At 40.3% G+C, this 12,790-nt stretch overlaps 1 protein-coding gene across 7 annotated transcripts in view; it reads right to left on the bottom strand.

The window, feature by feature from the left end:
* The window catches only part of NT5DC3 (5'-nucleotidase domain containing 3), a 72,599-nt gene that overhangs the window by 26,601 nt on the left and 33,208 nt on the right, over positions 1 to 12,790 (bottom strand). For all 7 annotated transcript variants that reach the window (XM_053258350.1, XM_053258344.1, XM_053258345.1 and 4 more), the window contains exons 3-6: positions 10,877 to 10,951; positions 8,027 to 8,082; positions 4,903 to 4,993; positions 3,411 to 3,548 (exon numbers count right to left, since the gene is read on the bottom strand). In XM_053258350.1, coding sequence (XP_053114325.1) covers positions 3,411 to 3,548; positions 4,903 to 4,993; positions 8,027 to 8,082; positions 10,877 to 10,951 — 360 coding nt within the window. The remainder of the gene's footprint in view (positions 1 to 3,410; positions 3,549 to 4,902; positions 4,994 to 8,026; positions 8,083 to 10,876; positions 10,952 to 12,790) is intronic.

Genomic DNA, 12,790 nt, shown 5'->3' with positions numbered 1-12,790 from the left:
TCCATTTATTTGCCTTGCATAATTCCACTTCTGCTAGGGACTAAGTGTTCAAGGATTTAAGGGTGGCACTATTACTACTACGGCTATTTATATACCGCTCTTCAACCAAAGTTCTCAAAGCGGCTTACATAGCAAAATACATAAATAAGATGGTCTCCTGTCCCCAAAGTGCTCACAATTGAAAATAAAATAAAATAAAAAATCAAAAAATCAAAAATTAAAATAAATAAATAAATAGAATTAAATTAAATTAAATCAAATCTAAAAAATGAAAATCCTAATCAGTACAACACCTTCTCACTTTACCCTCTTGAGATTTCACTGCGTGTTGCCTTGATATTTTCAAGCCCATCTGTGCAGCTGTAGTGGCTAGAAACAACAGGTTGCTTACCTGTAACTTTGGTTCTTCTAGTGGTCATCTTTTACACAAATGGGGTTCACGCATGCATGGAGACCATGTCAGAAACCTTCCGTGCTTCTTCACTCCTGTTTTGGCAGGAACCCCACCCCCAACCGCTATGCGTAGCTGCGATTCTCCTCATCCCCTCAGTCCCAGAGTCTGCTTTTAGGAGACCCCTGCAGCAAGGATGGGAGGGCATGTAAAAAGGACAGACGATCACTAGAACCACCCAAGTTACAGGTAAGCAACCTATTGTTCTTCAACATCCAATCTTAGACCTGCAGATCTTCGAGTGGATGCGGTTAGCAGGTCATCCACGACCTTCCACAACTGGATGAAATGGCAGTACAAGAAGTCATCCAATGGTGGGAAACTCCAACATCAGATGCTTTTGCCACAGCAGAGAACAAACAATGCCACAGTTTCTGTTCAAGGGCAAGGAAAGGCAAAGAGGTCTTGAGGGAGCAGTCTTTTTGGCAAGCTGTGACAGTTTCAAGGGCAGTTCTTTGAGGATAGCGTAGGTTCTCTGCACCTGTTTTGGCGTGGGCTGGCTTTACTTTCCAAAGAATGAGATCGAGACCCAGAGTGGGGCCAATGCAGTCCATCATAGTGACTTGTCTGGTTCCTTTCATAGGAATGAGGTTCCAAGTTTGTATAGGAGCCTCCTTGGTACAGATACTCTCCTTGGTGAAGTGCCATGCAGTAACTCTGCAGGCATAAATACTGCTCCTGTAGCGGTCATAAGTATGGAAGTCTCACTCTGATTTGGTCCATCTACATGGTCCTCAGAATAGAGGGAGTCTATTGGACAGTGTTCCCTTCTGCACTCATTTTAGCAGTATTGGCTAAAAGGATAGGCATAAGCGTAGGCATATCTATCCCAATCTCGAGCCCTATGTCTATCAGGAGATATGCAATGGTCCTTTGGCTCCAATCTCAGTATGGACTTTGGTCTTGTTGGTGGCAGCAACCTGAGATCCTGATCCTTGGGGAATATAGTGATCACTTGCGTCCAAGAACGGGTCTTCCTGTCTCCTTGGTCCAGAGAATGCGGCCGAGTAGGTCTGTAGCCCAGTGAGTTTCCAACATCCAGTGTATTTATTGATGCTGGTGGTGAGCTATCCTTCAGGATGGGCTCCAATTTGTTTGGGTCCGAGTTGTTTCTCTTTGGAACTGATGGAGCTGTGTGGGCAAATTTGTATCCAGCCTTGATCTTCTGTTTCAGTTTTGCTGGGATGGTCTCCAAGTTTGGCGCCTGTTTCCTCTTAGGAATGTATGGCAGGTGTTGGCTTGCTGGTAAGGGTGGTTGTTGCTGTAACTCCTTTATCTTTACGGGCACTACTGGTACAGTGTCCAGGTTGCCCAAACCGAAGATTTAGTTGTCAGTCTCAATACTTTAGACATCAAGGGGTTTGCCTGCTGCCTCAGAGCACTTCATGGCAGCCCAGAGTTCCTACAGTTCTATAGTCCCACAGCGTCTTGACTTTTTACCTTGCACTAAATAGATAAAACTCTTATGATGTCTATAGTTGCCCTTCTATTGTTTTATATGCCTCCACGTTTTGCATATAACTTTTTAATGCATTCTTGCTTCTCTCTTTTATGCCTTTTTAAATGATATTTTAATGATGCCTTTTACAAATATTTGTACTCATTTTTTACCATTATTAACTACTGTTAACTGCAATTCTTAGATCTCGGTCATTAAGGGTCATTTAGTTTGCGGTCTTGCTTTGCCTTAAACAGCCATAGTTTTATTTTAAATTCTTCTTCTGATTTTTATAGTCTTTTATCATAGTCTTTCATTATATGCTTGTACTGTGCACCCCTAGGCTTTTAATATTTACTTTTACTTTTAATATGTAATATGTAATCACCCCTTATACTTTTATGCTGGTCTATGACTGTAATAAAGATTGATTGATTGATTGATTGGACTGACATCAAGGGCAGGGTAGCTAAGGACACCGAGGGAGTACTCGGTATAGGGTCTGAGACCTCTTTTGGTACTGGTGCAGTTGGTACCGATGGCAAAATAGGCAAGAGCAGTGTCGCCTTAATTGATGCCAGACTGTATGCCAGCCAAGAAGATCTCCACATACATGTTTTTATCGCCAGTGGCCACCACGTTCTGCATGAAGCACAAACCTGCTCCCACAAGACTGAATGCAGGCAAAAAGTTTTGTTCTTTCTGGCTTGATTAGTCTCCACTACGTGCAATTCACCAAGGCAGAACAAACACTTGCTGTAGGAATTTGGCCCCACAGCACACACACTTGTTCTCCATATGACACAAACACCACATATATTCTCTCTTCCTGGCTGGAAGTGGGAGATCAGGCTGGGTGGAATTTATAATGCAAAAAGGTACAGCAGCAACTACCCGAAAAAAAACTCAAAGAAAAAAGGAGGAAGAAATAGATAAAATAAGGATTATCTATTAACTCTTTAAAAAAAAAAATACTTGCAAGAAAATCTCAGAAGTGCCCAGCGAGGCCGACTGAAGTGCGGATAATGAAAAACTGAGGGGATGAGGAAAGGTCTTGCTGCATATAGCAGCTGTCGCTGGGTTCCTGCCAAAACAGGAGTGAAGAAGCTTGGAAGGTTCCTGATGTGGTCTCTGTGCATGCGCAAAGCCCATTTGTGTAAAAGATAGTGACCATGTCAAAGAACTTGATTTGCTGAGAGGCATTACATATTTTTAGTAACCCAGATTTTTTGAACTGTAACAAGACATGTCCCATTTTGCCTCTGTTGTTCAAACATATTGAACCCAGTTTCTAGAACAGTTGTAAAATGTTTTCCAGGTCTTAACATTTTACACACTCTTTACCACCATCCTTGTTGCAGTCAATTTCCTTTTTCACTACTAATGGAAATTCAACAATGAGGCATTAAGCAACAAGGAAATCTGCGTGTCTAAATACAATCAGCAATAAGAGAAAATAACTTGATATTCTACAAGAGCAGCAAAAAGCTTCATGAATGATGAACAAATGAGGCTCAGTACCTTCACATCTTTGTAGAGATGAACAGGTTCATAGTCTATATTATTTTTCAGGAAATACTCATTCACACAAGACAGGAGTGTCATCTCAGGCAAGGAGAAGATATCCATGAATTGCTTCATGGTGTTGCCTTGTGAACTCTGCAAACAAGGATAGGAGTCTCAAGAACAAATGCCATAAGAGAGTTTGGGAAGTTTTCATTATGTACTATTCACTTTAAGCCCATTAACAACAAGAAAAGGGGACGGAAAGACATCTTCACAAGTGATGCCAAGAATGCCTTTTAATTTGGAATAAGTCACTTATGAACATTGTTCAGATGTTATAAAATGTCTGTGTTATATGCAAAAGTGTGTGTTTCAGCATCTCTTGTGAACACAGCATCTACTTGTTAAAAACCAGAAAATCAATTCAGGAATAGGATAATATTTTCAGAAGCATGTTTTGTCCAAACAATATCAGTTTCATAATGTTATATCTAGAAGAATACAAAATCAAAGGGAATTTTCACACTGAGGGTGAAATCAATCCACAGACACATACAAGCAATATTTTGATCAGCAACTGGCATTAGGAAAGAAGATGACAAAAACCCTACACATATGAAGTCCAGATACTCATGAGCATGAGAGTTCAGTATGTTTATACAAAATGGACTTCAAGCACCCTGAAGCATAAGACCATGCTTGAATTTCTGGGCCACTCAGAATATGCATCTCTATCCATTAGCTTTCATTCTTGCCTCACTGAACCACTCTTTATGGACTTAAGTCAGAAAAGAGTGTAAAGAAAGGTCGTGCAATATAGGCCACAGGATTATTCACCTTGGTTTTGTGAATGACGACACCTTTAACACACAGGAGCTATACTAACTCATCTTCAATTTTGTACTGGTATTCATTTGAACTCCAAATTGTTATGGTGCACACCATCACATTTAAAATGCAGCAAATTCATCATGAGACATTTCAGGGTTCATTTGTATGCAATTTTGAGAGGGTTTTTAAAGTCTATTTTGATCTCTGCACTGCTTCAATTTTTGGAAAAACAACTTCTTAAAAGCATCATCAGCTTCAGACAGAAGGAACATCAGTTGAATTTGATTTTCTTCTTTTTCTCCCATTTCATCCCTGTGACGACCAGATAGTTTTACCCCCCTGCTGTTTAGTGTTTCTTATTGCTAGATATTCTGAGTGCATTGTTGAGTATGGGGTATAAGTTTCCCAAATAAATGAAACTGCTAGGCCTTCAGTCTTGTGAAAAGAGGATGGGGCCCAAAAAGCAGCTAGCCTCTCCTTTCAATATGTTTCCATTCTTTTATTTCTTTGTGCCCTGAGTGAGCTGGATTATGAGGCCTTAGACTACAAGTCAGAGTCTCTGGCAGGATAGGTACACATTTTAAAAATACAGATAGCAAGATAAAAGAACAAATCTACTTAATGTTCTCATATAGAAAATTTACTTCATATAAACATATAGTGACTTGAAAATTACCTTTCCATAGAAGTCGCTCATTTGCTCCAAGGGTACATGGGACCCATCATACATGGCAATGACTTCTTCATCTGGGACGACACTCAGCCCTCTGGCAACAACAATAGCAGTTTCAGCGCCAACACCAAGCAAAATCTTTCAGGCAGTTTGTAGAGGATTACAGCCGCTGTCTCAGTGCAAGCTCACGCGAGGGAAAGAAATGCTTAATCATCCCTGCTGAGCTGCATGACTAGGCTTCTCCTAAAACTTTTCTGTAATATCGGTAGGTTCAAAAGGCTGCCACAAGATCTCTCCCACAGGCTACTCTGAATGGGAATTAGAGTGATACAAGATCCCCACTCGCCTTTTCCTCCTTGCTAACAAACAAGTGTTTAATTGTCCTCCCTGGCCTGCTGGCACTTGGAATTAAATTGTTAATTTGGCCAAGCTCTCCTTGAGAAGCGTTTTGCACCAGAGAAAGTCTCCCTTCAGCACCACCACCCCCGAGTTAAAAACCAACTCAGAGATGCTTGTAAAAAGAAAAGAACTAAAAAACACACAATTTTATTCAATTACTGTAGATTGCTTCCGTCTGAGGCTTCTAGCTTTCTTAGATAGTTAAGCATCTTAGTAGGATTACAAAAATAGGTTTTCTTAATGCACGTTTATGTGTTTATTCAGTCTTTTACAATGCCCTAGGTAGAATGGTAATAGGTTAGCGTTTCTTATTTTAATTATGTTGCAAGTAATCAATACTAGAACAGTATTAGGGATATACAAAGCACACATGAAAGAAACAGAAATTCTAATGCAAAGTCAGACTAAACAAACCTTTTCCCTAGACTAAACTTTCCAAAGCCAAAGCCCAGGCTTCCTTTTTCCTTGAAGTCACCAAACACTGGTTGAGATTAAAGCCCCTGCAATTTTATCTTCCAAAAGCTGCAGTCATCCTCCTGCAGCCATCCTCCATGGCCACATGAGTCCTCTCCCCTCCTTGTTCCCAGAATTCCCTGCAACCGCTCTCTAGGTCCCACCCACCTGGTATATTGATTGGCTGCCCTAGAGTTCATCAGCGTGTCAGTCAAGACAAGGGTTCACTCCCTGTTAACTCTTTAAGAGGAGGGGTGGCTGATCACTACACAGTTCAAACCTGGCAATATGGAGATTGTACACATCAAACTCTCAGGTTCACTAGTCTTATATAACCAACGGACGAGACACAACTATTTAGAATACTTCTGCTATTATTTGAAATAATCCCAGATAGATTCTACAAGGAACACCATGAACTGCCAACTGAGGCAGACCAAAGGTTTTAATAAATCAACAAAAGAAGCCAAGTTGTACCATAATGACACTCGGAGAACAGATTGTGGCTTCTAAGCTCATTGCTTTATTCAAAATTAGCCAGCTTCTATTATTGAAGACTAAGTTAAGCATCAAGCTTCTCAACAGAAAGCAATTCCCTTGCCCTTTCAAAACAGTATTTAATAACACAGAGATGAATAGTATTTAAGACCAGATTATAGCAGATTTGGAGTCTTAATGAAGTTCAGCCTCAATGACTTTAAAGATTTAACACCACACACTAGAAGTCATTATTAAACGTAAAGTGTGCCATCAAATCGATTTAGACTCCTGGCGCCCACAGAGCCCTGTGGTTTTCTTTGGTAGAATACAGGAGGGATTTACCATTGCCTCCTCCTGCATAGTATGAGATGATGCCTTTCAACATCTCCCTATATCACTGCTGCCCGATATAGTACCAGCGAGGATTCAAACTGGCAACCTTCTGCTTGTTAGTCAAGCATTTCCTCACTGCACCACTTAAGGTGACTAGAAGTCAGGGGCGTAACTACTATTAGGCTGCCTGGGGGCCCCCATGCCTCGAGGGGCCCCCCAGAGGCAAGTCACATGACTATATATTGTGAAGTATGTGTGTTTGTATCAGCGAGGGGCCCATTTTAAAATTTTGTCTCTGGGCCCACTCCAGCCTTGTTACGCCCCTGCTAGAAGTCATTATTAGATGCTGCCATATTGCAAGCCAGGAGCAGAAAAGACACACAAAAGGGGTCTGCCAATGGCTCATGGTATAGCAGGGGTTGTTCTGTCATTTGTTGGCTCTTCCTTTTTTAGCTAATGTTTCAGTTTCAGGGGAAGGGTCAAATTGTCCCTTATGCATAGTAGCGGTGGTGATACCATGAGAAAGTTTGAGGCAAGAGAATCTGTCCATGCAACCAAGCTCCACTGAAGGGTTGAGTCGAGGACAAAATTAGGACAAAGTTGGTTATAACCATGATTCTCAAGGTGAATGTAACGTGTGAAGCAAGAGAGGTTTTCCCTCTTGATTATATATCAGTTTTGTTGCTTTCATGCACTGAACACTTTGTCAGATGAGACTCCAAAAGAAGCCTACTTAATATGCATTTTTAAATACCTTATACAAAAGGAAGCTCTAAAGTATAGGACACTACTTACACACCTTTTAACTAAACATAAAGGATCAAGGAATATTTAAAATTCCAGAACAGACCACTAAAAGGGCCAACTAAGACAGCCAACAACCTTTCCATCCTGATAAAAATGCAGATAAAAAGATTCACTTTCCTAGATAGGTGTAGATGTAATTAAATCCTTAGTATCTGTAAACATTTTTAAACTGAGAAAGCAACTATTAAGACTACTTACAGACTTAACACCATACTTAACATATTTGTAGGAGTCCCTGTCATACTAATGTTTGATGAAATTGTAAATTTCAATGACCACTAATGTGACAGGCAAGTCTACAATTGCAAGTACCATACTAAAAGAAATGTAGAAGTTAGCACCCATTTCACTCTTTATAATTTCAACTGCAAGCAGCAAGGTATTTTTAGCAGGCTTCCAGTACAACATAGCAGCTGGAAACAAGAACATTAGTCAGTGCCATGTGGCCAGCCAACTCTCCTCTTACCACACAAGCTAAAGAACAGATTGACTAGTTCAGCAAGTAAAATCACTATTGTTGCAAACATCTTCCCAGTGAAGACTATACAATACAGAGGCCCATTCCATTGCTGCTATCATGAATCTTGAATGTTCCCAGAGACCCTTGCTAATTCACAGCAAAAGATCTGGTGTAAACTAAACAAGTTAGACTCACCGGTACACCGTTCCCAACTGAATATAATGAAAAGCATCAATCTTCATCAATAATGCCTTAATATAATAAAAACAAAGGCAAAACACATTATATTCTTCACAAAGCAATTCTGATGAAGTTTCAAACAACTGTCCATTATCATAATATTAAATGAAGAATCTCTGTAAAATTAGCATCTCTAACTAAAGATTCTAAACGTAAGAGCAAGATAATAGGACCTGATCAAGAGGGCTTTAAAACTAAATGCTGTGGGGAATGGTGACAAAAGCCCAGAGATAAGTACAAATGTTTAAAAACTACTAAAGAAGATAGGCCAACAGCCTGACTAATGAAGCTCTTGTGAAACGAGCAAAGTTGTGCTAGCACAAGGAGGTTACATCACTGTGCTAAAAACAGGGATTTGTACAACAGTTCCCTTTAACACAAATGAGATGTGCAAGAGTTGCACAAACATTCTTGAGGTAATGCAACACTAGCCTAGAACACAAGCTTCAGACTTAGTAACAGTAACATCCTTCATTAGTCAGGGTGTCAGCTACAGACTGCCATACTAAGGAGAGAATGTGAATGAGAGAGATGGGAAATGAGAGAGTCAGCATGGTGTAGTGGTTAGAGTGTTTGACTAGGACCAGGGAGACCAGAGTTCAAATCCATACTCAGCCATGGAACTCAATGGGTGACTCTGGGCTAGTCACTTATCTCTCAGACTAACCTACCCTCACAGGGTTGTTGTGAGGATAAACCACCATGTACACTGTTCAGGGCTCCTCTGACATGTAAACGTAACATGTAAATATAAATAAATAATGCTTTCTTGAAACAAGTTACAGATGTTTCCAAGCAGCAAAAAGCATCTTCCAACTACCTTGATCGCTACTGAAAGGCAAACTCTGCTCAGTACTGAATTCCTGACATGCCTTGCCAACAACTCCCTCTTTCTGAAAGTAGAGGAAAGAATAAGGGGAATTGGCTATGCTTGACACGATAAGTGCCTTGATAAAATTTGATCAATGAGGCTGAAGTAGCGGGAACTTTAATGAAAAGTGATTTTGACAGGCTAGTTTCCACGGGCAAAGAATTAGCATAGGATCTGAACTGGCAGCAACTAATCAGGAAAGATGTGGGAGTTGTGATGGATAGCTCTGTCAACTCAGTCTGCAGCTGTAGTGAAAACAAGTTCCAAACAAGGGATTAGAAGAAGAGCCGTAGATAAGAAAGCCAGTATCATAACGCCTTTATATAAAATCTAAAGAGTGGCTGTATTTGAAATAGTATGTACAGTTCTGGCCACCCCATCTGAAGTGCAGACAGAGGCATCCAAAACAAAGGGGTTGAAGCTTCTTTATGAGGAAAGGTTAAAGCATTTGGGAATTCTTAACTTAGAGGAAAATATGAGCAAGGGCAAGGCAGCATGATGTGGTTTATACAACTATGTATGGTATGGAGAAAGTTGAGTTAGGGGAAAGCAGCGAGGGGAAACAAGTGCCAGTAAGTTCAAAGAGGTGGTTTTGCAGTAACAGGCATGAAGTTCCCTTTGCTGAGCAGAGACCACCCTGGTTTTGCATTTGGATGAGTGACTGTCTGTTGACTGCTGTAGGCACTGTCTGCTGCAAGATATTCCACTTGGAGGGTGGGGTCATAGCTCAGTGTTGGAGCATCTGCTTGCCTGCAGAAGGTCCCAGGTTCATTCCCTGGCATCTCTAGGCAGGACAGTGAGAGACTCCTGCCTGAAACCTTGGAGAGCCTCTGCCAGTCAGTGTAGACAGTACGGAGCTAGAGGGACAGAGATCGTACTCATTTGGCAGTTTCCTATGTATTTCACAAAACACACATAACTTATGGAATTTGCTGCCACAAAATTGGGTTAATGGTCAACAGTTCTAAAAGTAAATTAGGCCAATTCATAAAAGGCACATCTGTCAACAGCTATAAGTCAAGAGAGCTAAATGGAACCCCCATGTTCAGAATACCAACTGCTGGAGTAGGAACTATGAGGGAAGATTGTTTATGGGATTCTAAGAAACAGAGCATGAAAGCAACATTTGGCTTGCCTCTGATGAAGACAGGATGGACCCCTGGTCTGATCCAGCAGGGCTTTCAAGTAAAGGAGAGCTGATCTTGTGGTAGTGAGCATGAATTGTCTCCTTTGCTAAGCAGGGAATAACTTAGTTTGCATTTGGATGGTGGACATCCAAATGCACTGTAAGATATTCCCTGGCCAGCACTGTAAGATATTCCCCTCAGAGGATGGGGTCATAGCTCAGTGGTGGAGCATCTGCTTTGTATGTAGGTGGTCCTCTGGCATCTCCAGGTAGGGCTGGAAGAGAATTCTGCCTGAAACCTTGGAAAGCCACTGCCAGTCAATGTAGACAAAACTGCACTAGACAAAACCAATGGTCTGACTTGGTTTAAGGCAGCTTCGTAAGTTCTTATGGGCTTTTGACATTGGAGAGCATTCAGCCATTTGATCCCACCACAACAGATAAATCCAGCGAATTAAGTTCTGTAGGTTGCTTCTTATTGCAGAAGGACAAGATGGCTAACAAACAGCTGTGATTAGACATCTAGTATGCATGCTCATTACACACAAATTAAATGTGTAAATTACCAACACCAGGCACATTATTATCAAAATGCTATCAAGTCTGCAAAGCTGTTAGAAAGCTATTCTCGGATAAATAATAAGTGTCCTCTTCCAAATTAGATGACAAAAATGCTTTAAAGACATCTTACAATGATTTCATGCTGCTTACAGATAATAGACAAAGAAACAGAACTTGATTTCCTGACCATACAAGATCAAGCATCAGGGAAACTTAAATATTCCAAATAAAATCCATTTATACCTACCCGATGTACATCATAATGAAGCCCTCTTATTGCAAAACGGGGATCATAGTCATATTTCCGGATTTCTGCAGGATACTGGCAGGATATGAATAAAAGAATGACTTTAGCATGCAATACAATGAAGTCATGTTGTTTTTAAAAAAAAGGTCTAATCCAGATAAATCCATTTATACTTTGAATACTAGTCCACAACTGATGACTTTTATCTACTATTGTATTTATTTATCTAGAGATTTAGACCCTACTTTACATCTAGAATACATCCCCAAACACCACAAAACAAAAAATCACACTATAAACAAAGAAAAGTACAGACAAAAAACTAATGAACAGAGCACTATACCTGGGACATTTTTTCTAAGACCCAAATAAATGGCACTTTTTGCAAATAATTACCTATTACCTGTGTTTGTTTTGATGTAAACCACCCTCAGACATTTTTGGAAGGGCAGTATATAAATCAAATAAATAAATAAATAAATATGATTGTGCTCAAGTCCAGCTAGAGATCTGTGCATCATATACCATGAAAACTGGCTATAGCAAGGATGGCAGAAACCACCCCTCTCACTTGCTTATTTGCTGTATTATCTGGAAAGTCACATCATAATTTTGGGCAAATTTATTGTGCTGGTTTCAGGGAGTGGAACACAAGTAGCAAAAGTTCTGGTCTGCTGTGGATTTTGCATGATGTAGCACTCAATAATGAAGTCTTTATGATCTTAGTCTCCCTGACCCTCAATCCCTAAAGAGTTTTGGCCTATATAGTCCTGAAGTTTCTATGCAGAAACTGCCCCCAATATAAAGTTATAGGCTTCTCCTTTACACTGCAAGTGCAGGGATGAACCTTCCACTGAAGTCACTCTCGTAAGCGCAGAAGTATGGGGTAGAAGTTGGGATGCCCACAGATCCTAGGGCATAGGGAGGTTACACTTATAAGTGCCTTGATAAGGCACTTATCAAGCAAGCACCATAAGAATATCTCAGTGACAACACAGCTGCTGTTCTCTACTCATCTACCTGTTCCTTTTTCTACCAATCTGCTGCCATTCCTTACCTACCCAAACCCACAACACGCCACTCTCACCCTGCCTCAAAATCTATATTATATTAAAACCTTGATGTATACAGAAAACATAAGGTTGTTCATGTTTATCTAAAAATAAAGCACACCAATTATTCTGAACACAGAATTTGTTTTATTTTAAACACAAGAGCAGTATCTCTTGAACACTTTTTTCAAGATACCACTACCAGAGTTCACAGTCAGTGGGACTAGTTTTGTTATGTTTGCTAAAGAAGCTTCTGTTAAAGAACTGAAGCTTTCAGTGCTTTCCTTTCCCAATTTTCAGATGAGGTGTTTAGAATCTTATCCAAATGGTTGCCTTAATCAGTATCATATTTCAGCTGCCAGGTTAGAGTCTCCAGCTGAAAGTATCAACCTCACACGGGCTTTAATAAAGAACCACAATTAAAACTAACATCTACTCATAACATGAGCTCAGTATAGTGTTCTCACAATTCTACAAGCAAAAGAAATAGACCAAAAAAAGCCTCCCCTAAAGCTTAGTTCAAACTATATTGTAAAGTATGCTGTATTATAGAAGTGGAAGCCAAGTTTATTCTAGGTCCTCTCTCTTCTCACTCTATTCTACAAAGAGCACATTCATTCACGCATGCTGAGATGCCCTCCTAAAATCTGTTCAACCTTCCTCTTATGAGTGGGAGATGCAAAAGAAGAGAGCACACAAGAAATTCAGTCTTCCTCATCTCTGCATTTATTTCCTTCAGTGGCACACAGTCCCTTTAATGCTATCAGCTTAGCTTCCAGAAGTTAGACTCTTCATGAACATTGTTACATTACAGAAGATCAGTCCAAGTTTCCCAGGCACTAAAAAATCTACAGCAAAGCCA

Source organism: Hemicordylus capensis, chromosome 5, assembly GCF_027244095.1.
Source record: "Hemicordylus capensis ecotype Gifberg chromosome 5, rHemCap1.1.pri, whole genome shotgun sequence".
In the NCBI taxonomy this organism is placed as follows: Eukaryota; Metazoa; Chordata; class Lepidosauria; order Squamata; family Cordylidae; genus Hemicordylus; species Hemicordylus capensis.
Note: the sequence above shows the minus strand (reverse complement) of the source record. Positions and strands in the feature narration are given on the sequence as shown.